The 23,704-nt window shown below is 45.7% G+C and overlaps 1 protein-coding gene across 2 annotated transcripts in view; it reads left to right on the top strand.

Annotated features, from left to right (window-relative positions):
* Positions 1-23,207, top strand: part of LAMA1 (laminin subunit alpha 1) — a 164,827-nt gene extending 141,620 nt beyond the window's left edge. Inside the window, exons 50-63 of one of the 2 annotated variants that reach the window (XM_001118617.5) lie at positions 327-471; positions 953-1,094; positions 3,478-3,592; positions 3,778-3,951; positions 6,349-6,500; positions 7,177-7,362; positions 8,781-8,910; positions 10,060-10,172; positions 14,138-14,327; positions 15,795-15,953; positions 16,488-16,641; positions 17,737-17,870; positions 21,633-21,855; positions 22,790-23,207. In XM_001118617.5, coding sequence (XP_001118617.5) covers positions 327-471; positions 953-1,094; positions 3,478-3,592; positions 3,778-3,951; positions 6,349-6,500; positions 7,177-7,362; positions 8,781-8,910; positions 10,060-10,172; positions 14,138-14,327; positions 15,795-15,953; positions 16,488-16,641; positions 17,737-17,870; positions 21,633-21,855; positions 22,790-22,950 — 2,178 coding nt within the window. In that variant the 3' untranslated portion in view covers positions 22,951-23,207. Of the gene's footprint in view, positions 1-326; positions 472-952; positions 1,095-3,477; positions 3,593-3,777; positions 3,952-6,348; positions 6,501-7,176; positions 7,363-8,780; positions 8,941-10,059; positions 10,173-14,137; positions 14,328-15,794; positions 15,954-16,487; positions 16,642-17,736; positions 17,871-21,632; positions 21,856-22,789 lie in introns of both variants that reach the window. The other variant, XM_077974776.1, reaches the window with a different exon arrangement.
* The last annotated feature ends 497 nt before the right edge of the window (positions 23,208-23,704 follow it).

Raw genomic sequence — 23,704 nt, 5'->3', positions numbered from 1 at the left:
GGTGATTTCTGTCTTTCAATCTTTTGGTTTTGTTTTTTAGAACTGGCCCCTTGTCAGTCTGAATGAAAAAGATACAAGGAGATTCCATTTCTCTTACTGAATTGTAGATTTTGGTAACAACGGATGGTGTTTCGTTTATATTAGTGTAGTGTTCTAGAAAGCCTTCGTGGGCATTTTTGGTTTCATCGCCGATAGACCTCTGGCTGTGGGGCCAGATCCAGTTTTCTCAGTTTGACTTTAGAAGGTTTCAGCCATCCCTGACTTGAAGGGAAAGGGAAACTTGGGATAAAGCTATAACCTGGGGAACTGTGTTCTCTTCTTTACAGAGAGACTTTTTATCCATCGAGCTGTTCCATGGCAGAGTGAAGGTTACGACAGACCTGGGTTCAGGACCCCTTACCCTTTTGACAGACAGACGTTATAACAATGGAACCTGGTACAAAATTGCCTTCCAGCGAAACCGGAAGCAAGGTAGAGACAGATGGACTCACCAGATGGCGGTCACCCTCATAAGAATAGAAATCTTGTCAAAATCAGCAATCTCTATTCCACAGTAGTCTCCTGGGTATTGGATGATAGTCTACTTGAAAGCCAGTGTTGTCTTTGGAATACTAAGCAACAGGATTCACATTTTGCTGGAGGAGTGTTATACTTGTATTTGCCTGTGATTTCCAAGTGTGTTATTTAACATTAAATGCTAAATTAGAATCAAGAATCAAATCCATTCTATTTTCTTCTACACACACACTGCTCTCATTTAGCAATGGGTATTTACTTTGATAGAGAGGATTTTCACTTGTCCTTCAATAACCAAGAACGTTAGCTGATCAAATTCATAGAATCTAGAAGAATATGCCTTTGTAAATGAACTTTGTTGCCAGAAGTTTGCATTTTACCTTAACATGGAAAGGGATTTCCCTTTTCTTATCTCTTGTCTGTGCTCTCCTTTTAGGAGTCCTAGCAGTTAACGATGCCTATAACACCAGTAATAAAGAAACCAAGCAGGGCGAGACTCCGGGAGCGTCTTCCGACCTCAACCGTCTAGACAAGGATCCGATTTATGTGGGTGGATTACCAAGGTCAAGAGTTGTAAGGTATGATATTAAACTGCAGAATTTTCATGTCCCTGATTTCCAACCGTATTAGCTTGCTAGGGCTGCGAATGGATTGTATCACAAACCAGGTGGCTTAAACAACAGACATTTATTATTTCCCAGTTCTAGAGACTGCAAATCCAAAAGCAAGGTGTTGGCAGGCCTTGCTTCCTTTTGAGGGCCGCGAGAGGGAATCTGTCCCATGCTCCTAGCTTCTGGTCGCTTCACGGATTCCTTGGCCTGTGCCCTGTGTCCACATTCCCCCTTTTTATAAGGACAACAGTCACATTGGATAAGGACTTCCCCTAATGACCTCATCCTAACTTGATTACCTCTGCAAAGACCCTTTTTCCAAATGAAGGTCACAGTCACACATAAGGAGGATTAAGACTGCCATATCTTTTGGGAGGACACAGTTCAACCTGTAATCTGCTTTTATTTATTCAAAGTACTCTATGCCGTGTGACTTGAGAAGTAAAGCAGACCTTCTGCAGAAATATTAGTGATTTTATATGTATTGCCTTTAGAACATCTAAATCCTGTTACCATGCAATCTTTGGAGACCCCACTTGCTGTCATACTTGCTTTATGACTTGAATGATTTACAGAAACTTTGTGTGGCTGGTTCATTGTCCTCAGTTTTGTAATTTTGGTTTGTAATTAAACTCTAAGGTTCTTTCACACCATTAAAAAAAGACACTTATGAAAGTCCGATAGTTAAGGTAAGACGGCTTGCCGGGAGTGGGGTCATTAAATGTCCAAACTGGGCCATTCAGCGTAGTGGTCAGCAAATGTCCATTTGTAGCAGTGCTACAACGTCTTTAGGTCAGGTTCTTTTATAGAATCCTCTTACATGGCACAGAACTGCAGCCATTCAGTTGCTATGATGAGCAGCCTTTCGTAGAGAGAGCCACTTCTCCACTGTGCCCCTTCTTTTTGCCAGGAATCTTGGAAAGTCCCAAAGAACACAGTTTGCAACCACAGCCACCTCCTGATCTTAGAACTGAATCCATTTAAACCTCAGTGGAGTTTGTCACTTGCTAAGTCTTACCTCCCTGCCAAGACAGAGCCAGGACTGGAAGCTGTCTCCGGATCCCATCCCAGATTCATGCCCTGTCATGCTGGGACCAGGACTGGGGTGTTCCTGTAGCCTCAGCTATGTCGTAGTACATCTGGACTTTGCCCTGATGGCCCAGTGTAGACAATGCAGGAAAGGACAGAAGCCCATATCACAGATGTTCTCAGTAGAACGCACTTAGGTGTCATCAAAGCCAGCCTCCTCATTTACATGGAAAGAACTCGAGATCCAGAAAGGCTGAAATTTGTCCAAAATCATGTAGTTGCTTAGCGGTCCATAGCTCATTGTTCAACATGAGAAAAAAAAATGAGCTGTGACTGTAACAGGAAACCATGTTATTGCAAAGCTCTCCTGTGAAGAGCTGGTACAGAAGAGTGCAGCTGGGAGATGTTCGGTGGTCTCCATGATTTGGAAATGAGAGCTGGACTACATTATAGCCTGACCTTAGCCAGGAGTGTGGAGACTTCTGGTAAGAAAAACGTGATATTGACTTGAACATTGAGAAATAGAGTTTCGGATAGTCCCAGACTTTACCACATGCAGTTACTTCCTTTAGGATAAAGTTCATGGATATGCAATGTAAACAACAGCCAATGACTTTCTTTTTTAGCAGTCAGATCCTGGGAAATGCATTACCTGCACTGGTCCCCATGGGAAGCAAACTTTCTGCTCTACATGGAGACTGGATTTGAATCGGTGTGCTGCAAGGCGCTGTGCACTGTCTTTCTTATAATTGGCCTGTGTTTTCTGTGGGTAGCCATCCAAGTAGCCAAACTCACTAAGTTTGATCCCTTTCTCTAGTCCTAAGGAGAGTAGGAGAGTACTTGTTTGACCTAAAGTTCTCACTATCGATATTGTTCTTAGAGGGAGACCAAGATATTTCTGCAGAGTAACACATGGAAACAAGTTTTCCAGAAGTATAGGGTTTTTTTTTTTCCTTTTTCTTTTTTTGGGGGGCAGGATCTTGCTCTGTCACCCAGGCTGGAGTGCAGTGGAACAATCATGGCTCATTGCAGCCTCAAACTCCTGGGCTCAAGCAATCTTCCTGCCTCCGTCTCTGGGACTACAAGTGCATGCTACCATGACTGGCTAATTTTTTATTTTTTGTAGAGACAGGGTCTCACTATGTTGCCCAGACTTGTCTCAAACTCATGGGCTCAGGTGATCCTCCCACCTCAGCCTCCCAAAGTGCTGGGATTACAGGCATGAGTCACTGTGCCTTGCCCAGTGGCTTTGTATTCCTTCGTTCAAAAATGGAATTTGAAAATCCAAATTTTGTGGTTGTTCTCATGCCCTTCCCTACAGGAGAGGTGTCACCGCCAAAAGCTTTGTGGGCTGCATCAAGAACCTGGAAATATCCAGATCAACCTTTGACTTACTCCGAAATTCCTATGGAGTGAGAAAAGGCTGCTCACTGGAGGTAGGGAACATTGTTATTAATATTCACATGAGTTTCCTTAAGTGTTCATTGATTTATCAACATCCTAACGCAACAAACCAGTGGGGATAGGAAAGAGATGATGGGGAGACCAGTAGTGTCCTCCCCACGGGAGGTTTGGCCGCAGCTGGGAACTCACCATGCTGTTTCATCTCCTCTGTGACCAGCCCATCCGGAGTGTTAGCTTCTTGAAAGGCGGCTACATTGAATTGCCACCCAAGTCTTTGTCACCAGAATCGGAATGGCTGGTAACATTTGCCACCAAGAACAGCAGTGGCATCATCCTGGCTGCCCTCGGCGGGGATGCGGAGAAGCAGCGCGATCGTGAGGAGTCACACGTGGTGAGTAGGTGCTCCTGAGCCCCAGTCTCAGGAAACGACTTCGGGAAACAATGAATGGAAAATGACGTACTCATAAACATTTATTGTCGCTGTGTTCCTGGTTGTTTATGGATGTGCATTTTCAAAAAGTAAAAGTTATTATTGCTGAATGTCATCCCCTTATGAATCAATGATTTCTTATATTGCATAATCCATCTTCCTTGTCTAGTGACTGAGGAAAAAGTTATTTGCTGTCTACCTCTAATTTTTTAAAAACTCATTCAGAAAGCATATACTGAGTTTTCTTCCCCATGTTGTGGTCATTTCTCTTCATTCCAAGGCTAAAACAGCAGTCCTTAAATCCTGTTGAGGTCTTCAGTCTACTGCTGGATGAAGCAAGATTTTCTTTATCTATTATAGGATTGAAAGGAGCAGCAAGAGAAATGTGGCCTGTAATAAGCACAGTAAACTAACATGGGACAGAAGAGAAATGACAACCATTTTCCTTATTTATATTCCATTTCAAGAGCATAGGTGATATTTCCCTCATCCTCTGCTCAAATGTGTGTCTATCACATGATTTGAAGAGACTTTACAGAATGTTAGCAAACTGTCTTAACCAAGTTGAGTTCATGCAGCTAAAATCTGTAGAATGCCACCTTGTACTCTGCAAGGTACTTTACAGACATTGCTGTGTAATCATCACAACCTTGCTGCAAGGGGAATGCTGCTACATTTTGCTGAGGAAGAAATGTGTTCAGAGAGCCTCGTAAACCTGCTCGAGGTCACACCGCTGGTATGAGTCAGAGTCAGGACTGGAACACCAGTTTGCAGAACCCAAACATGTCATGACATACTGGGGGAAGGGCTAACAGTGACTAAGACTGGTTAAGGAGCTCCATTGATCGCTCTCTTTTTTTTTTAAATTGAGCTGAAATGTATATAACCTAAAATCAACCATTTCAAAGTGAACAATTCAGCAGCATTTAGTGCATGCACAATGTTATGAGGCCACCTTTTCTATCTGGTTGCAAACATTTTCATCGCTCAAAATAAAAGCCTGTGCCATTAATTAGTCACTCCCCATTCTCCTCTCTCCCCACCCCTGGCAACCACCAATTTGCTTTCTGTCTCTATAGATGGATTTATCTATTCTGGATATTTTGTACAAATGGAATCATAGGATGTCTTGCATCTTTCACTTAGCATTTCTTTGAAGTTCATCCCCATTGCAGTATGGATCAGTGCTTCATTCTTTTTTACAACTGAGTAACATTCCACTGTATGTACATACCACAGTTTGTTCATCAGTTACTTCATGGATAAACTTTGGGGCATTTCTGCCTTTTAGCTATTATGAATAAATGCTGCTATGAACATAGGTGGATAAGTATTTGTTTGAGTCCCTGTCTTCAGTTCTTCTGTGTGTGTATTTAGGAGTGGAATCACTGGTTATATGGTAATTCTATGTTTAACTTTTTTTTTTTTTTTTTTTTTTTTGAGACGGAGTCTCGCTCTGTCACCCAGGCTGGAGTGCAGTTGCCGGATCTCAGCTCACTGCAAGCTCCGCCTCCCGGGTTCACGCCATTCTCCTGCCTCAGCCTCCCGAGTAGCTGGGACTACAGGCGCCCACCACCTCGCCCGGCTAGTTTTTTGTATTTTTTAGTAGAGACGGGGTTTCGCCGTGTTAGCCAGGATGGTCTCGATCTCCTGACCTTGTGATCCGCCCGTCTCAGCCTCCCAAAGTGCTGGGATTACAGGCTTGAGCCACCACGCCTGGCTCTATGTTTAACTTTTTGAGGAACTGCCAAACTTTTTCTCCATTAGTCTTAGTAAAATTACTTTCAAATCAAAGTGTGCTTACTAAGTCAGCAAAAATGAATGATATTAGCCATTGCTAGCAAGAGTGTTGTGAGATGCTCACATTCCAATCCTTCTGGTGTATAAACTACCTTTTTTCAATGTCTAAAAAAATTAAAAGCTTTAAATATTTTCACATCCTTCAAATGTTTAATTCTACTTTTCATAATGTTAGAAACAACCTCACAGGCAAAACAATTAAATATTCATATGTATGGTAATAAAAAGTTGGAAACTAAATTTCATGGATAAAAAGACAAATTACAATATACCTACTCGATGGTATCTAATGTAGCAATAAACAATAAGTATGAGGCAATGCAGAAATGGAAATCTTTGACATCTTCAGTGATAATAGCATAATGCGGAACATAAATTATATGAACAGAGATTAGAAAGTAACATACAAAATTTAAAATTGTGACAGCTGATGAGATTCTTAAGGAATTGCTCTACTGACTTGATGTTAATCTTCTCACATTATCTTCATAAGACGAAAGTTTTCTAAATCACATAGTGATGTGTTTTGTCGGGAAATTCTCTATGCAACCTCCGCAGCCCTTCTTTTCCATCATGCTGATTGGAGGCAACATCGAGGTACATGTCAATCCTGGGGATGGCACAGGCCTGAGAAAAGCTCTCCTGCACGCTCCCACGGGTACATGCAGCGACGGACAAGCACATTCCATCTCCTTGGTCAGGAATCGGAGGTACTTGTACGCGGCAAGGCAGTGTGTAATAAGGGTGTGGTGAGCTTAGAGGGAATGTGGAAGGAACCTTGCGGTGGTGCCCTGGGCGGCTAGATGACTGGGGTCATCGGCATCCAAATAATTCTAGAACCTTGCTAGGATTGTTTCCTGGGAACCAATTTCATCTGCTTTGTAATAAGATACTTGTAGAATTTTTATAATTAAACAACTTTAACTCTGCCCTTTACTGGGGCCCAGCATAAATTGTCTTTACACTGGATTGATTCTGTGGCAAATAGTACTACACTATTAGTAAATAGTATTATATCAATAGTAAATAGCATTATATCAACATTCCTGTATATTTCTCTCCAAAACTGTAGACTGAATGCTTTAAAAGCACACTGGACATTTTCATCATAGGTTAAGAGGTTAAAAAAAAAAAAAAGAAAACCTCTCCAAAAAGCAATCTCATTCAATGGATATTTAATAACATTCCATTCGTTTCTGAAAAATGTTCAATTGTGAGTTTTAATTTTCAAGATTCACCTTTTTGGTCACAGACAGCATCTTGTTAAAATGCACCTTTAGGGAACGTTTATTTTCAGTGAGAACTTGTGGGAATTATGAACTAAAATGGAATTATTATTTCATTATGTTTAAAGCTTTTCATTTATTTTCTCTGTTGGACTTTTAGAATGATCACTGTCCAATTGGATGAGAACAATCGTGTGGAAATGAAGTTGGGCCCATTAGTAGAAAGCAGGACGATAAATATGTCCAATCTGTACGTCGGGGGAATTCCAGAGGGAGAGGGGACATCGCTGCTCACAACAAGAAGATCGTTCCATGGCTGTATCAAAGACCTGATCTTTAATTTGGAGTAAGTGTACCTGCTCTCTGCATGTTCTTGCACTTTCTGATCTTTCATGGTGAGTGCTAACATTAATCTGAAATCTAATTTTACTGTTTGAGATTGAAAATTTTGCAAGTTCCCAAATAATGAGTGAACCCCATTATTCTATCATGAAAGGCCCCCCACATGGATTTTAGTGGATTAGAATGTTAGACAGATCTGGTCATCATACTTTAAAAACCATCGCTGAACATTAGCTCTCTGTGACTGTCCATAAAGAGCTGGGATTTAAATGCATTTTTGACATGCATTTGAAGGAACGTAGGGATTTTGTGATGTAAGTCTCTTGCTGTCTTGAGAGCATTGCTTTGAAGGAGCTGTTGACTATGGGGCTACTAGCAGCTTCAGGTTGTTAATGGCTTCTCCCAAGACAATTACTGTGTAATTAAGAACTGGAAGCCTCCATTCCCTGTGTGGAGCTCATGATGAAGAAGAGAACTGGCATGTGCCCATGAGCAGTTCATTCCTCCTTGCTCACCCTCTGCCTCTGGACAGGGTGCTGATGGGAGACAAGCTGTGCTCTGGGACCAGCATCTGCCCAGGAGAACCTGGAAGTGCCCTGGGCATCAGGAAATTGAAGCTCCCTCCTGGCTGGGTCACTGACTTGCCTAGTGACCTTGAACAAGGACTTGGATCTTTCATGGTCACAGTGTCTTCTTCTCTGTGAAATTACCTCTTAGGACTCCCTGAAATTTGCAAGAGTAAAACCTAGCATTGGGTTTCAATACAATCATAATGTCAGAGCTCTGGTTTAGATTTTTGTACAGGTTTATGTTTATTCCCCTAGTTGTCTGTTCATTCATTCATGAGGCATCTTCATGCTCCTGAAAGTCATGGGGTTGTGAACTCAGTAGAGCAGAAACGTTTCTGTGAAGTTCCCAGCTGTGCCTGGGAAAGTGCCAGGGGGACCTGTGTGGGCACAGGACACAGCACAGGAGCTGCAGAGTGATGGTGCACGTGACAAGCGTAACCCATGACCTCCTGGCGAGGGGAAGCATGTAAACGAGAAGTCAGTGTTTCGTGGAGGTCACCGTGCAGCGCTTGGGAACTAGAGACAAAAACGTGTCCCTGCAGCAGTCCAGTCAAGGCTGCAGGAGGAGGCGACAGCATCAAAGCCGACCTGGGGGGTGCTCGGGAATGGTCAGGGTCTAACATGGGGATACGCTAGGCTGGGTGCCACTGCAAGCAGAAGCATCAGATAAGAATTATCTAAGATAACATGTCTGGACTCCGAGTCACAGTGAAGGATTGGCACTTTGGTTACTCTAAGAGAAATATATACATGGTTTTTAATTGATTTTCACTGTACAGTTACCAGATGACTTGGGTTCATGGACTGGTTTGTGATAGCCTAATTTTGAAAACACGCTCTTGTTTCTGCCTAGACTTTTGGATTTCAACAGCGCAGTTGGCCATGAGCAAGTCGACTTGGACACCTGCTGGCTGTCAGAAAGGCCTAAGCCGGCTCCCGATGCAGAGGACAGCGAGCTCTTGCCAGAGCCCCGGGCTTTTCCAGTAGGAGCGGCTTCCTTTACTATCAGTCAGGTCCAGTCAGCAAAGGAGGGCCCAGGACAGAGGGAGTTAAAATGGGGCCTTGCTGTAAAGGTGCTGCGAGAGCTGGAGCTGGAGCTGTGCTAAAATTCAGAGCAGGGATAGGGTGGGAAAGCGTGCCCCAAGCAACTCGGATGACACGGCCCAATTCATAGATTGTTGGCCCCAACACCCCGGCCGCGCATCAGGCTGATGTAGAATATGCTTTTGGCAGAGCTTCCATAAGGACTCATTATCAATTTACATTTAGCTGAGAAAGCATGAAAATAAGTACTTCATGTAAAGCCATCGTGCACATATTTGTTGCTTTAAAAAAAAAAAAAGATTCAATTCATTTAGGAAAAGCCAGTTCTGGCCAAAGAGTTTGAATGGCAGCCATTGTTCTTTTTCATTTTCTCCCCTTGTGCTTTCTCTGTTGCCCTGGTGTAAAGTGTGCGCTCTAATAATTTAGAAGATGGCAGAAGCATTTGAGAGCAGGACCTTCTGAGCAGGCCCAGGCTTCGAGTTCAGGGCAGTTTTCTTGGCAGCATCTGCCTAGGCTGAGCCAGAAAACAGCAGCGGGGACCCCCGTGACTTGGGCAGTGTCAGGGCAGCCCGCGGATGGTTGCAGGGGGTTCAGGGGCCCTTCCCACCTGGCTCCTCTTGTCTGCACCTTGCCCTGTCATTGTGGACCTAGGTTCACAGGTTCACACTCTGAGGCCCTGCAAAGCACGTCACCTGTGGGCACCTCCAGTTTTCTGGTGCTGGGCCGCAGCTGATCTCGGCGGCTGCATCCTCAGGGCCATTCCCAGAGCCTCAGGTCATGGCAGGGGCCTAGGAAGACAGCAAGGCCTTTGCCCCTTAAGCCTGATGAAAATTCATAGGAGAGACTTCAGTGTCCGTATGAAGTTGAGTGGGATTAAGGTGAAAGACGGAAGCTCTAAGTGCCTTCTTCAGGGGGATGAAGGGCTGGCAAGTGCATCATTTAAACCTAAGATGGAGTGAGCACCAACAAGCATTGGTGGTGGCTGCTGTTCTGATGGGATTGCTTCGGAGATGGCTCTTCATGGCGGAACACGTGGGTCAGTGGGGTTCGGGCTGCGGTGGCGGCTGAGTGTTCCTGTGCTCTTACAGGAACAGTGTGTGGTGGATGCAGCTCTGGAGTACGTTCCCGGCGCCCACCAGTTTGGTCTCTCACAAAACAGCCATTTCCTGTTGCCTTTTAACCAGTCGGCTGTCAGAAAGAGGTAGGTATCTTTCTAATGTCCTTACGCGGTGTCTCATTGCTGGATGGACGGGGTGTTCTCCAGCCACAGAGTCTCTTCCAAAAGAAGGTGCTTCTATTTGATGATGAAGTGCTTGACTTGCAACCAAATGGCAAAGAGAAGGCAAAGAGATAGGAATTCAGCGTTGGTGCAAATCACAACGCTTTCACGGTGGTTCACGGGGGAGTCTGTGGTTTCTGCCTTTCCCCTTCTGGAGGGTGGCTGGTTTCCCCTCTCTGTGTGCACGTAAGTTAAGCGTGTGGGCGTCTAAATCAAGCCTCCTGGATCTATTACTGTTTGGACTTTCAACCCCATTCCACTTTACGCATTCCCTAGTCTGATGTCTTTGTCTACCCAAACTCTTACACTGTGGTGGCCAAAGTCCTGGGTGCCACACCTACCCCTCTGTGCGCCTTCTGGCCCTCATACCTGCCTGTCCCTGGGACCCTTCTGCCAAGGGAAGAGCTTAAGGCCTGGAGCTTGGGGCTCCCAGACTCCATGTTGCTCCTCTCTCCTCCTGCGGTCCTCCAGCTCACCTGCCAGGCTTGCCTGCAGACTCTGCCATGCCCTGCCTGTCTTGTCGTCATTGGCTGTGAGTGCCACCCCGTCATACCCCTTGACCTGGGCTCCTGTCTGTCTTCTGCAGCTCCTGCCATCCCTCTCTGTGAATTCAGCAGCTGCCTAACCCCTGACCTTTCCGTGCTCAAACTGTGGTCTGTGAAACGTCTTCCCTACTCCCTCCTCAGCCAGCCTCTCCCATCACCATACCCTTGACTTCTTCACAGGTATCCATCCCTCTCAGTCTCGACTTTAAAAGCCTCCTATTAGACAATCCCTTTCTTCTCGTTTCAACTCTGTGCCTCCCCACTCCTGCAGTTTGTCAGTTCCCTGGAGACCTCTAAGCCACTAGCCCTAATGCCCTCCCACCACCATCTCCCCTCTTCTCTAGCCCCACATCACAATTCATCCTCCAGGTAGGTTCCAGGCCAGTGTTACAGGTGTTCCTCTGCAAACTCCCTTACCCCTTTGTCTCTCCCACTCCTGCGAGCCCAGGTAAAAGCCAACATTCCACGTTCTCTGTGCCGGAACCCACACTGGAGACCAGGCTGAGGAGATGGACGTCTCCTTCCCAGCTGGTTTGAGCTGCATATCATGGCCGTCAATCTCAGATGGAGCCTCCAGACAACATAGAGAACCAGTGCATTGCTCTAATATGCTTATGGTTTTTATTCTCCATGACGACTTGCTCATAGCTGCTCTCAGCTCAGAGCCCTGTGCACCACAGTCTTTCTTCACACCCCAGCTGATGACTTGCCCCATTGAGAAGAAAGAGATCCTTCATCTGTCCACCACCAAAAAGACCAGCCCCTGCTTTTGTTCCTGACCCTCTATCTCTTCTTCTGCTACCACAGATGAAGGGGTCTTTGTTCCTAGCAAAGCCCACCCAGCCAGCCCCAGCTTGTCCTCTGGATCCCACTCGCCCTCTCCTTCCTAGGACATGCACAGCAGCCACACCTCACTCCTCAGTGCACACTCCCACCAGCACACAGATGCCACCATCACCCCATCGTCAGCAGTGACAGCAAGAGCAGCAAACAATTGTACTGGAGGTTGACACAGAGATTTTACACAGATGATCTAATTTACTCCTCATAATTCTCCTGGGAGGAAGGTGTTGTTATTATCTCCGTTTTACATATAAGGAGATTGAGGTATAGGGAGCCTGAGACATCTGCTCAAAGTCACACAGCTGGTAAATGGTAGAGCTGGGATTCAAACCCAGGCCTTGTGGCTTCAGAGTCTGTGCCTGTACAGTAGTTTCCCCTTCTCCTTGGGGGATACATTCCAGGACCCCCAGTGGTTGCCTGAAACCTCGGCTAGTACCTAAACGTCATATACACTGCGTTTTCCTATGTATGCATATCTATGATAAAGTTGAATTATAAATTGGGCACAGGAAGAGATTAACAGTAACTAATAATAAAATAGAAGAATTATAACAGTATGCCAGCATCACTCCTCTTGTACCTCGAGGGCATTATTGAGTAAAATCAGGGTGACCTGAACACAAGCCCCGCTGTACTGCCACAGTCGATCTGTGAACCGAGACGACTATAAAGTGACCAAAGGGCACATGGCTCATATGGTGTGGAACCGCTGGACACAGACGGGATTCACTTCCTGGGCAGGACCGAGTGGGATGGTATGAGACCTTATCACGCTACTCAGAGTGATACCCCATTTAAAACTTACGCATTGTTTATTTCCAGAACTTCCCATTTAATATTTTCAGACCTCAGTTGACTGCAGGTAATTGAAACCTTAAAAAGTGAAACCTTGGAAGGCAAAACCGCGAATAAGAAGGGACTGCTGTAACCTCTACGCTGCACTCCCTCTCTCACTTTGACTTCTATAGCAGAACCCCCAGGAGACGCCACATCCCCCTGCACACACATGCGCAGTACCTGGCTCTGTTTCCCACAAGGCGCTCAAAAGAGCTGCCCTTTCCTCAGGGACTGTTTCCTCGTTTAACCATCTGGTCAGCCTCCCGCACACCCCCAGCTGCTCTTGAGAGAATTACTGAAGACCCCCATGTAGCTACGTGGTACAGGGCCCCCTGCCCTGGGCTCTCAGCAGCCCGTGGACTTCCTTGGCTGTCACAGCCCCACACTGTCCTGGTTCCCTGCTCTCTCTCGGCCCGCCTTCCTCAGTCTCCCAGCTGAGAGTGCTGGGCCCTTCCACACGCTCTCCCAGGATGGCCTTCTATGTTCCGATCACCTTAAAATGCCACCTAGATATGGCAGCACCTACCCGTGTAGCTCTGGCCTCCACTTAGAACTCAGGGTTTGTGGGCCCACCGGCCACTCGAGATCTCCGTGTGGACTCGGACAGGTTCCAGGGTCACTGGACATCTCTGTGTGGACTGGGACAGGTTCCTCAGCCACTCGACACCTCTATGTGGACTGGAACAGGCTCCTGGGCCTCATCGCCCCGAATGGAATTCGAAGGCTCCCTCAGTCCTGCTCTCCTGCTCTTTGCCGTTGCCGCGGGCACGATCACCATTCACCTGGTTGCCCAAGGCCCAAGCCTAGAGGCTATTTTTTATTTCACCTGTTCTCACTCTTCAAATCCAGTCCATTGGCACATCCTCTTGCTTCTTCCTCCAGAATGTTTCCTGAATCTGTTGAGTCCCCGCCGCCACCCTGGTCTAAGCCACCCACTCCTCCCTATTGGCTGTCGTAACAGCTGCCTGATGGGGCCCGCTTCACCCCGACCCCTGACCCGTTCTGCAGTTTAGACAGAGGATCTCTGAAAGGGATTCTCGGTCACTCCCCCTTTCAGAGCCTTCCTGTGACTTCCCACTGTGCTGAAAATCAACTCTCAAAGCCCCTCCTCCCTATGATGGAGCCACATCCACCTGTCCCGGGGTGCTCCCGTGGCACCGTGGTCCCTCTGACGGGGCCCACCCAGGTGTAGCCTTCCTGCACACCTGCAGTGGCTGTGGTTCCCCCGCGGCCTCAGGTGGGCTTCCTGCTGCCCACTGTCATCAAGCCCCTTACTTTGCAGGGGCTTGCCCCTTTCTGTCACTCAGAGCTGGGCTGAAATATCTGCTTTACAGAGCTACCCGCGTTGACTACTTAAGGTAGCCACCGGTTGGCCTCTACAGGACCCACTTTAACTCTCTGGTGTGTTTCTGTATTAGCTTCATGAGCAAAGGGATCTGATCTTCCTCTTTGTTCATGGCTCTATCCTCATCCTAAAACAGCCTGGCAGACAGAGGTAGGCAGTTAAATGAATGGATGTGTAAATGGATGAAGGAATGAATTCCCCTCTTTCCTGAGATGTTCAGTGTAAACGCCGAAACAATTGTGGAGTCCTCTCTTTGAGGTTTTAAAAATGAAAAGTTAAAGTTTTCTTTCTCAACGCTCAGCGCTTGTTTTTTCCAGGCTCTCGGTTGAGCTAAGTATCCGCACGTTCGCCTCCAGCGGCCTGATTTACTACATGGCTCATCAGAACCAAGCAGACTACGCCGTGCTCCAGCTGCACGGGGGCCGCCTCCACTTCATGTTTGACCTCGGCAAAGGCAGAACAAAGGTCTCTCACCCTGCACTGCTCAGCGATGGCAAGTGGCACATGGTACGCTCTCAGGAGGCTTGTGCTGGCTGCTTCTGAGTTTGGTTCCATGTATCACTGGGGTTCACTCCATTTCTCAAAGGCACGTTATCCCCGTTCATCTCTATCTCGCCGTGCGTGTCTGGTATCTCCCCCAGAGACTGCAAGTCTTGAAGGCAGGGATCTTTTCTGCTTCTGAAATACCCCCAGGGCCTTGCTTAGTACCTGACGTGAAATAGACACTCAGCAAACATTGGCGGGATGAACAAAAGGTACTAGACATGTTCTCAACTTGGCAAGGAGTATGTAAAGCCTAGCCTCCCCTCATGGCATTTGCTTTCTGATAACCAGGACTCTGGACCACTTTCTGGTGTGCAGCAGGCTTTACCTGTGCCTGTAATTGTCCAGCTGGGTTGTTCTTGTCCACTGCCCAGGAAAGCAAATGCACTAGGAATGGCAGGTTTTGCAGCGAAGAAAGAGTTTCATTATTGCAGAGGCAACTTGCCAGGAGATAATTGTCAAAGCTGCCTCCCCAAGAATTCAAAGACTAGGGTTAAACCTTGTGCAAACAAGGATAGTTTGGCAGCCAGGGGATACGGAATGGCAAATGCTGATTGATTGGATTGGGGAAGAAATCATAGGGGGTCGAAGTTGTCTTCTTGTGCTGAGTCAGTTTCTGGGTAGGGGTTACTGCTCTGGGTGGCGCCAGTTGGTTCATACTGAATGCAAAGTCTGAAAAATATCTCAAATGCCAGTCTTAGGTTTTACAATAGCAATGTTATCTATAGGGGCAATTGGGGAAGTTATAAAGTTTGTGACTATTGGCTATGTGATTCCTAAGTAATAAGTAGTTTAAAAAGGCAAATTATAAAACAATGACTGGTTAGGGTTTAACTATGCCTACGTCTTAGCAGAAGAAACAATGGCTGGTTAGAGTTTATGCCTGTATCTTAGCAGAATTCAGGCCCCTATCACAATTCCAACCTTGTGGCATTTCCTTAATTTTACAGAGGTGATTTTGGTCCCTGAGCAAGGAGGGAATCAGTTTTAGGGAGGGACCATTATCATCTGTTTTAAAGTTAAACTATCCACTAAATTCCTCCCATTTCCGGAAGGCACTGTTACCATCTTTGTTTTAAACTGTCAGCTAAATTCCTCCCATAGCTAGGTTGAATTAGCAAAGACAGCTTATGAGGTCAGAAGCAAGATAGAGTCAGTTATGTCAGACTCCTCTTACTGTCATCATTTTTCTATGTCAGGTTTCTTTCACTGTTACAGTTTTTGCAAAGGCAGTTTCATACCTGCCTCCTTTCTTCTGCCAGGCTCAGCCGCTTTTCATCACCAACTGTCTAAAAATTTGAACCACCCTTTAGCATTGCATTCAGGTTGTTACAGCTCTCAGAAACAGATGTTGCATCTGTTAAAGTTGATACATCTGTTAAAGTTTTCTCAGGTTCCTTAAAAATTATGCATGTTTTCACTTCGCTGTAGGTCAAGACAGACTATGTTAAAAGAAAAGGCCTCATAACGGTTGACGGCCAAGAGTCCCCCATGGTGACCGTGGTGGGAGACGGAACCACGCTGGATGTGGAGGGTTTGTTCTACCTAGGAGGCCTGCCCTCCCAGTACCGGGCCAGGAAAATTGGAAATGTAAGCAGCATTTTCTGTACTGACATTTTACCTTTGTTGTGGTTGTGCTTATTCTGTAGAAGAGCATAGCTCACGGCATCTTTATGTATAAATTACCTTGTTTGAACCTGGGGCTCGTAAAGAAGTTGACTTTGCAGGCATGTCCACAGATCATGTGCCAGCGCCGCCCCTCAGAACCCGATCAGCCTTTTAGTTAATGAACATCGCCCTTTCCGCGGCCACATGGCCACAGCACAATTCAGGGAAGCCCAGCAAATGCGTATTCGCACATTAGTAAACTCGGCATTTTTTGATTTCCACGATATTTCGCTAAAATAATAGAAAACACTTCCACGGCATTATTAGCAAAGATACTCAAATGGTAGCTCTAACTTAGACATTCATGTGAAGTATTGTGGCGAAGTTTTTTTTTTTAAAAAAGATAACATTTTAATGTGTTTTATTGAGACCAATCTGATGAAGTGGAAGGAAAATGTGTCCAGGCCCTTCTCGTTAGAGTCACCACCGTCTACTCTTGCATGTCATTTGGCTTAGATCACCCACAGCATCCCTGCCTGCATTGGGGATGTGACGGTTAACAGCAAACAGCTGGACAAGGACAGCCCGGTGTCCACCTTCACGGTGAACAGGTGCTACGCAGCAGCCCAGGAGGGAACGTTCTTTGATGGAAGCGGATACGCAGCTCTTGGTATGTGTTAGCAACACTCTGGAAAGCAGTCCCCGGCGGAGCCTGGACTATAAAGCAATGTGGATCTGAGAGTATGAGACAGGACCCACTGGACAAGGCTACAGGAAAACCACATTGAGTTCAGTATTCCAGTTGATTCCTAATTTCTTGGCGTAAAAAGCCTTCTCAGGTCTTGTGCTATCTGGATGGCCTGACAAAGTCTCCCGCCAGGAGCAGTGTGACTCCTGACAGAGGCCAGACACGGGGTGCTAGTTTCATCTGTGCTTTCCCCAGGTTCTGTAATGCACACTCAGTGTCCAAGTTAAGAAAGGACTTTGAATTAAAAATCAGCAGCATAAAATGTCTAGACCAGCTGGCGCCAGGGAGGCTATGCAGAAGTTTGGGTGGGGAAGAGGGGGAAGCCAGCAGAACATCTCTCATTCACTCTGCGCTTCCTGTCTCCTGTTCCTGGGACTCAGGCTCCAGCCCTGCTGGGCAGGCCCTCCGTGGCCTCAGTATGCCTCGCACCCCCCGGGTATGCTCTGGGGATACCACCTTCCCCCCTTTTCCTTCAGCCCTGGTCATGGTAACAGCTGCCTGCTGTGGCCAATAGCCCCAGTGTGGCTGCTCAGCTTTTTTTATCACCTGAATTAAAAAATCATTCCATTCAGTCCCCACCTTTAACAAATTTAGTATGGACTCTGATACACTCAGTAAATGATGATTCCTCCAAGTACACAGATACTAGGAAAATAAAGTGGACTATTCTTGGATGATGATAAAGGGATTCCAGGGATCAAATCCCAACAGCCCACGGAAAAGACTGCCACAGGGAGGACGTGTCCACAGGGTGAGGCAGGGCCACGTGCTTCTGCGGCCACAGATGAAGGAGACGCCTGGCTCTGCTCTGGCCTGGCTGGCTGCACGCGTCTTCTTTAAAAGCTCCACGATGTGGAAGCCGAGACTCAGAGGGCAGGAGTGACCTGCTGGTGGGGATGGAGCTGGATCCAAAGGAAGAGCTAGAGCCAGGTCCCCCGACCCTTAGCCAGGAGCCCAAATGCTCAACCTGGGCCTGGCAGCGCTCACCCTGACTTGGGCCGTCCTTGTGTGTTACAGTCAAAGAGGGCTACAAAGTCCAGACAGATGTGAACATCACACTGGAGTTTCGAACCTCCTCGCAGAATGGCATCCTCCTGGGGATCAGCACTGCCAAAGTGGATGCCATCGGACTAGAGCTTGTGGACGGCAAGGTGGGTGCTTCTTCTCCATGGGGTCTTCCTCCCCCCAGTGTCAGAGACAGAGCAATTGAGAAACAGCAGATTCAAATTCACAACTGTCTATTTTTATGGAGTCAAACAATGGTCCCATTACTATTTAAAAAACAGATATGGCTACAAAAAAACCATTTTTGTTTATTTTTTAAAAGCTTTTCAAAAATAACTTTTTATATGTTTGAAAGTAAGCTTTCAGCAAAATTACAACTATAATACAAATAACTTTTTTTCCTGAACCATCTGAGAATAAGCTGCTGACCTGATGCCCTATCCCTTCTAATAATTTTTTTTAACTTTTTATTTGGAAATGATTACAGATTCATAGGAAGTTGCAATGAAATGTACAGGGAGGGCCCCATGCACCCTTCACCCAGGCCCAGGTTTCCCAGTGGTAGCATTATGCATTTTTTTTGAGACGGAGTTTTGCTCTTGTCACCCAGGCTGGAGTACAATGATGCAATCTCAGCTCACTGCAACCTCTGCCTCCCAGGTTCAAGTGATTCTCCTGCCTCAGCCTCCTGAGTAACTGGGATTACAGGCATGCACCACCATGCCAGGCTAATTTTTGTATTTTTTAGTAGAGACCAGGTTTCACCATGTTGGTCAGGCTGGTCTCGAACTCCTGACCTCGTGATCTGCCTGCCTCGCCTCCCGAAGTGCTGGGATTACAGATTACAGACATTATGCATTTTTCTAGCACAATCAAGATACTTAATTGTATCAATACCAAAAGGTTCCCCCTTAATACCCCATCATGGCCATACCCAACTCCTGTTGCCCTAATCCTAGGCAACCGCTAATCTGTTTGCTGTCCCTCTAATTTCTGTTTCGCCAGTGTTATATCAATGAAGTGACGCAGTAGGTATCCTTTTGAGATCAGCTTTTCACACTTAGCCTGACCTCGGGAGGTTCATCTGGATGGTTGTGCATATCAGCAGTCCGTTCCCTTTTGTGGTGGAGTATTACTCCATGGGATAGACGTACCACGCTCTAATTGTTTTTAATGTAAAACACGTTATTTTTTTCTGTGACTATCTGCTCTTGCCTTTCAGCCTCTCATGTCCCTCTCCTGCTGGCAACAAAATGAAGTCAACAATTTGCAGTACTCATCCTTTAGTCTCCTGCTTGGAAACCACCTCCTTCGCAGTTTCTCCCAGTTCTCACTTTCCTTCGTCTCCCCTTTGGGGCTGTCTGGGCACAGGCAGGATGCAGGGCAGGGAGTCTCGATGACCCTTTTCCTTTCTGTGGGCGCTCTCGTGGACAGCAGCTGAGCCACAGCTCAGTCTCCTGGGCTTCAGGCAGCCTCTTACAGTGAGTGGTCCTGGGTCTCAGCATTGCCCCTGCGTGGGGGCTGCTCCTGGAGAGTTTGGCCAGTGTCCCTTTCAGCTCAGGCCTCTCATCCTGGTTGTCACGGGCAGTGCCACCTCTTCATCTTCCCCCTTCCCCGTGGGGTCATGTGCAAACTTGGGGATTTCTGCCAAGCCACACAGAGGCCGTGGGGAATCAGGGATGGTGCCTCTCTGGTCCTCTGTCTACGTTTTACCAGCATTTCTGCAGCACTGTGGTCAGTGCTTGTTGTTGTGGGAGTAAGAGGCCTGAATTTTCCAACACTAGTGCCTCTTGGAAGGCAAGGAACAAGTCTCCATGTTCTAGATTCCCCGGGACTCAGTGGTTGTTTCTAGTATTTCCCTACTTACTCCCTGCTGGGTTTTGACCACCCCCTATGGTATCCTAGAGTGGGGGTGGGGAGGATCTGAAAGGTCATGTCTGACCTTTTGCCCTTCACCTCTTTTCCAATTCATATCAAAACAGAACTAACTTGATGTCATATTGCTGCCTCTCTACACTGACTTACAGCCAACTTTTTCCCTCATCTATACTTTAAAAACTTTTGTATCTATTTGCATGTTTTTATGTGATATCTAAAAAATGTTATCAGGGGCCAGGTACGGTGGCTTACGCCTGTAATCCCAAAACTTTGGGAGGCTGAAGCAGGAGGACTGCTTGAGCCCAGGAGTTTGCGACCAGCCTGGGCAATGTAGCAAGACCCCCATCTCTGTTTTTGAAAAATATTTTACTTAGATAAATAAAAAATTTTAAATGCAATCAGAAGTGTAACTGCTGCAAACAATGTAATTTTCTGTTGTATTATATATTTTACCTCATTGGATTATTATTTATAGTTCTTTTTTAACATTTTTAGTTGTTGCCTAAGGGTTTATGACCTGTATCTTTAATTGTCACAGTCCACCTTGAAATAATACTGAGAAGCTTCATATATAGTGTAACAATCTTCAAAAAGTGCATTTGAAATCTTCCCTCCTGTCTTAGTCTGCTTGGGGTACCAGAACAAAGAACCACAGACTGTGTGGCTTAAACAATGGAAATTTATTTTCTTGCCATTTTAGAGACTAGAAGTCCGAGATCAATGTGTTGGTAAGGTTCTTTATTCGGAGGCCTCTCTCTTTGACTCACAGATGCCTCGTTCTCCCTATGTTCTCACGTGGTCTTCCCTCTGTGCGTGTTTGTGTCCTACTCTCTTCTTGTAAAGACACAGTCAGATTGGATGAGGGCTACCCCGGTGACTCATCTTTACTTAGTTACCTCTAAAAGCTCCATCTTCAAATACAATCACATTCTGAGGGTCTAGGGGTTAGGACTTCAGCATATGAATTTTGGAGGGGGCGGTCTTCAGCCCATAACACCTCCTATCTTTTGCAAAGCTGAGATCTCTTTACTCGCTGTGGGAGAGCATCTACAGTTCATCAGAAGAGAGTTAGTAAATATTCGCTCATAGGTGCTATCAACAGGTAAGACCGGGCCAGGTGTGGTGGCTCATGCCTGTAATCCTGGCACTTTGGGAGGTCGAGGCCGGCAGATCACCTGAGGTCAGGAATTTGAGACCAGCGTGGCCAACGTGGTGAAACCCTGTCTACTAAAAATACAAAAATTAGCAGGGCGTGGTGGCGGGCACCTGTAATCCCAGCTATGCGGGAGGCTGAGGCAAAAGAATCACTTGAACCTGGGAGGTGGAGTTTGCAGTGAGTCAAGACCATGTCCCCTGCACTCCAGCCTGGACAACAAGAGCGAAACTCCATCTCAAAAAACAAAAAAAAATGTATGACCAGCACCTCCAATAAGGCTATTAACTCCTAAAATGTCCTAAAAACGAGGCCTGCATTTAAGGATGCAATGTGCTCGGACTTGTGGTCCTGAAGGTGGCCATTTGCCCTTTCTGGAATTTGGGGAATAGTATAACATCTGAAATTTTTTTTTTTTTTTTTTTTTGGAGACGGAGTTTCGCTGTTGTTGCCCAGGCTGGAGTGCAATGGCATGATATTGGCTCACTGCAACCTCCACCTCCCAGGTTCAAGCAATTTTCCAGCCTCAGCCTCCCGAGTTGCTAGGATTACAGGCATGTGCCACCACACCTGGCTAATTTTTTTGTATTTTTAGTAGAGACAGGGTTTCTCCATGTTGCTCACACTGGTCTTGAACTCCTGACCCCAGGTGATCCACCTGCCTTGGCCTCCTAAAATGCCGGGATTACAGGCGTGAGCCACCGCGCTCGGCCATCATCTGAATCCTTTAAAAGGCTCTTTTTCAAAATTATTTTCTGTTTCTCATGTTAGCTCTCCTTTTAAACATAATGCTGCAATTTTATTCACTCCAAGAGCTTGTACAAATGGACTGTGTTCCTTAAATACACAAACTCACCAAGATATTTGCTTTGTTTAGGTCTTGTTCCATGTCAACAATGGTGCTGGCAGGATAACAGCCACGTATGAGCCCAAAACCGCCACTGCACTCTGTGATGGAAAATGGCACATGCTTCAAGCTAACAAAAGCAAACACCGTATCACTCTGATTGTCGATGGGAATGCAGTTGGCGCTGAAAGTCCACACACCCGGTCTACCTCGGTGGACACCAACAATCCCATTTATGTTGGTGGCTATCCTGGTATGTACGGGTACCTGCTCTTCCACTCAAAAGGGGCACTGTTCCTGGAGGAAGTCTTAGTTCAGGTGGATGTAGAATAGGGATTGAGAAAGGTACATGGTTTGGGTTGACAAATCTTTTACCATTTTAGAAAGGCCATTTCAAATACTTAAGAATTCTTGGAAAACTTAAAATAATCTACACACACAAGTTAATCATTGGGTAAGACTGTGAGAACATGATATAAAGGCAGCTGGATGACTTTACCAAAGTAAATTTCATGACTCTCAGACTTGGGAGTCATTTTAGGGCTAGGGAATCATTTTAGGAAATAAACTCGTGACTCATCTCTCTGGTCAATTTTGGATTAGAATTATGTATTTTAGATGTTCCAAGGAATTGTTGCAAATAATAAAATAAACACCTGTTGTATGACTTAAGTTATAATTATGTCTTAAAATTTTATATATTAAAAGTTTTTGGCCAGGTGTGGTGGCTCACGCCTATAATCCTGGCACTTTGGGAGGCCAAGGTGGGTGGATCACTTGAGGTTAGAAGTTTGAGACCAGCCTGGCCAACATGGTGAAACCCTGTCTCTACTAAAAATACAAAAATAAGCTGGACGTGGTGATGGGTGCCTGTAATCCCAGCTACTCAGGAGGCTGAGACAGGAGAATCACTTGAACCCAGGAGGCAGAGGTTGCAGTGAGCCGAGATCGCACCACTGCACTCCAGCCTGGGTGACAGAGCGAGACTCCGTCTCAAAAAAAAAAAAGTTTTCTCTGAATTCTGCTATTCACTGACACCACATATGTGGAAAATATTCTTCTAATTTTAATAGTGAAAAATTTTAAAAACAAAATAACCCACTTGAGATTATTTCTGTTCCTTTTGTGCTATGGATCGCATTTCAACAAAATTAAGCAAGATTTGTCTTCTCTTCTTTCCTGAACAGCTGGCGTGAAGCAAAAATGCCTGAGCAGCCAGACCTCGTTCCGCGGGTGTTTGAGGAAGCTAGTGCTGATTAAGAGGCCGCAGGTGCAATCCTTTGACTTCAGCAGAGCGTTTGAATGGCATGGAGTTTTCCTTCATTCCTGTCCTGGGACGGAGTCCTGAACTTCAAGCAGAATCCGCAGTTGGAGTAATTGCTAGTATTTTGAAAAGAAGTGTTTGTGTGAATTAAGAGTCTCCTCAGTTCATATTTCATTTCCAACTCAGGTTAAGTGTTTCTGGGGAGAGATGTTGTGTTTATGTTACACTAAAACCACATGTGCAACAAATACCTCCATTAAATGGTCTAAAATGTACATTGAATTCCCTGGCTCTCTTTTTTAACATGTTTTTTTAAAAAATAAATCTTTATACACATTGAATGTTCTGTTGATTACTTGATAGTGTTTTATGTTTTTCATTTTGAGCTTTTAAAAAAGTGTCAATACAGATGATAACAGATTAGAGTATGAAGCCTTTTATTTCTTCAAGAAAACTCTAAGCTCCAGTTTCTACAACAGACAAGCAATATTCATGGATTAATTCCAGATGAGCACACCAGCTGTTGGCCACATAACCTTTTAAGGAGGCTCCAGCAAGTCACAGGGGCAAAGGGAGCAAAGGAAGGAGCTGGACCCTCCTTGGACGTGGCCTTGTGCTATCAGGACCTCACCTAACAGCGCATTTTGCAGGACAGAAAAAAAGAAAAGATGGCATCATTTTAAGTTAGTGCTTCCTTTATTGTCAATTTTATTTTCACCACTTGGAATGAAACAGTTTGCCTTAATCAGCTACTTTTCTGGGATAATGTGTGTAATTTGAAAAGAGGGAACATTTAAAAACCATGTAAGTATATTATTTTAATGGACCAAGCAGCTGT

Source organism: Macaca mulatta, chromosome 18, assembly GCF_049350105.2.
Source record: "Macaca mulatta isolate MMU2019108-1 chromosome 18, T2T-MMU8v2.0, whole genome shotgun sequence".
NCBI lineage: Eukaryota > Metazoa > Chordata > Mammalia > Primates > Cercopithecidae > Macaca > Macaca mulatta.
This window is presented reverse-complemented; position numbering and strand designations above follow the sequence as displayed.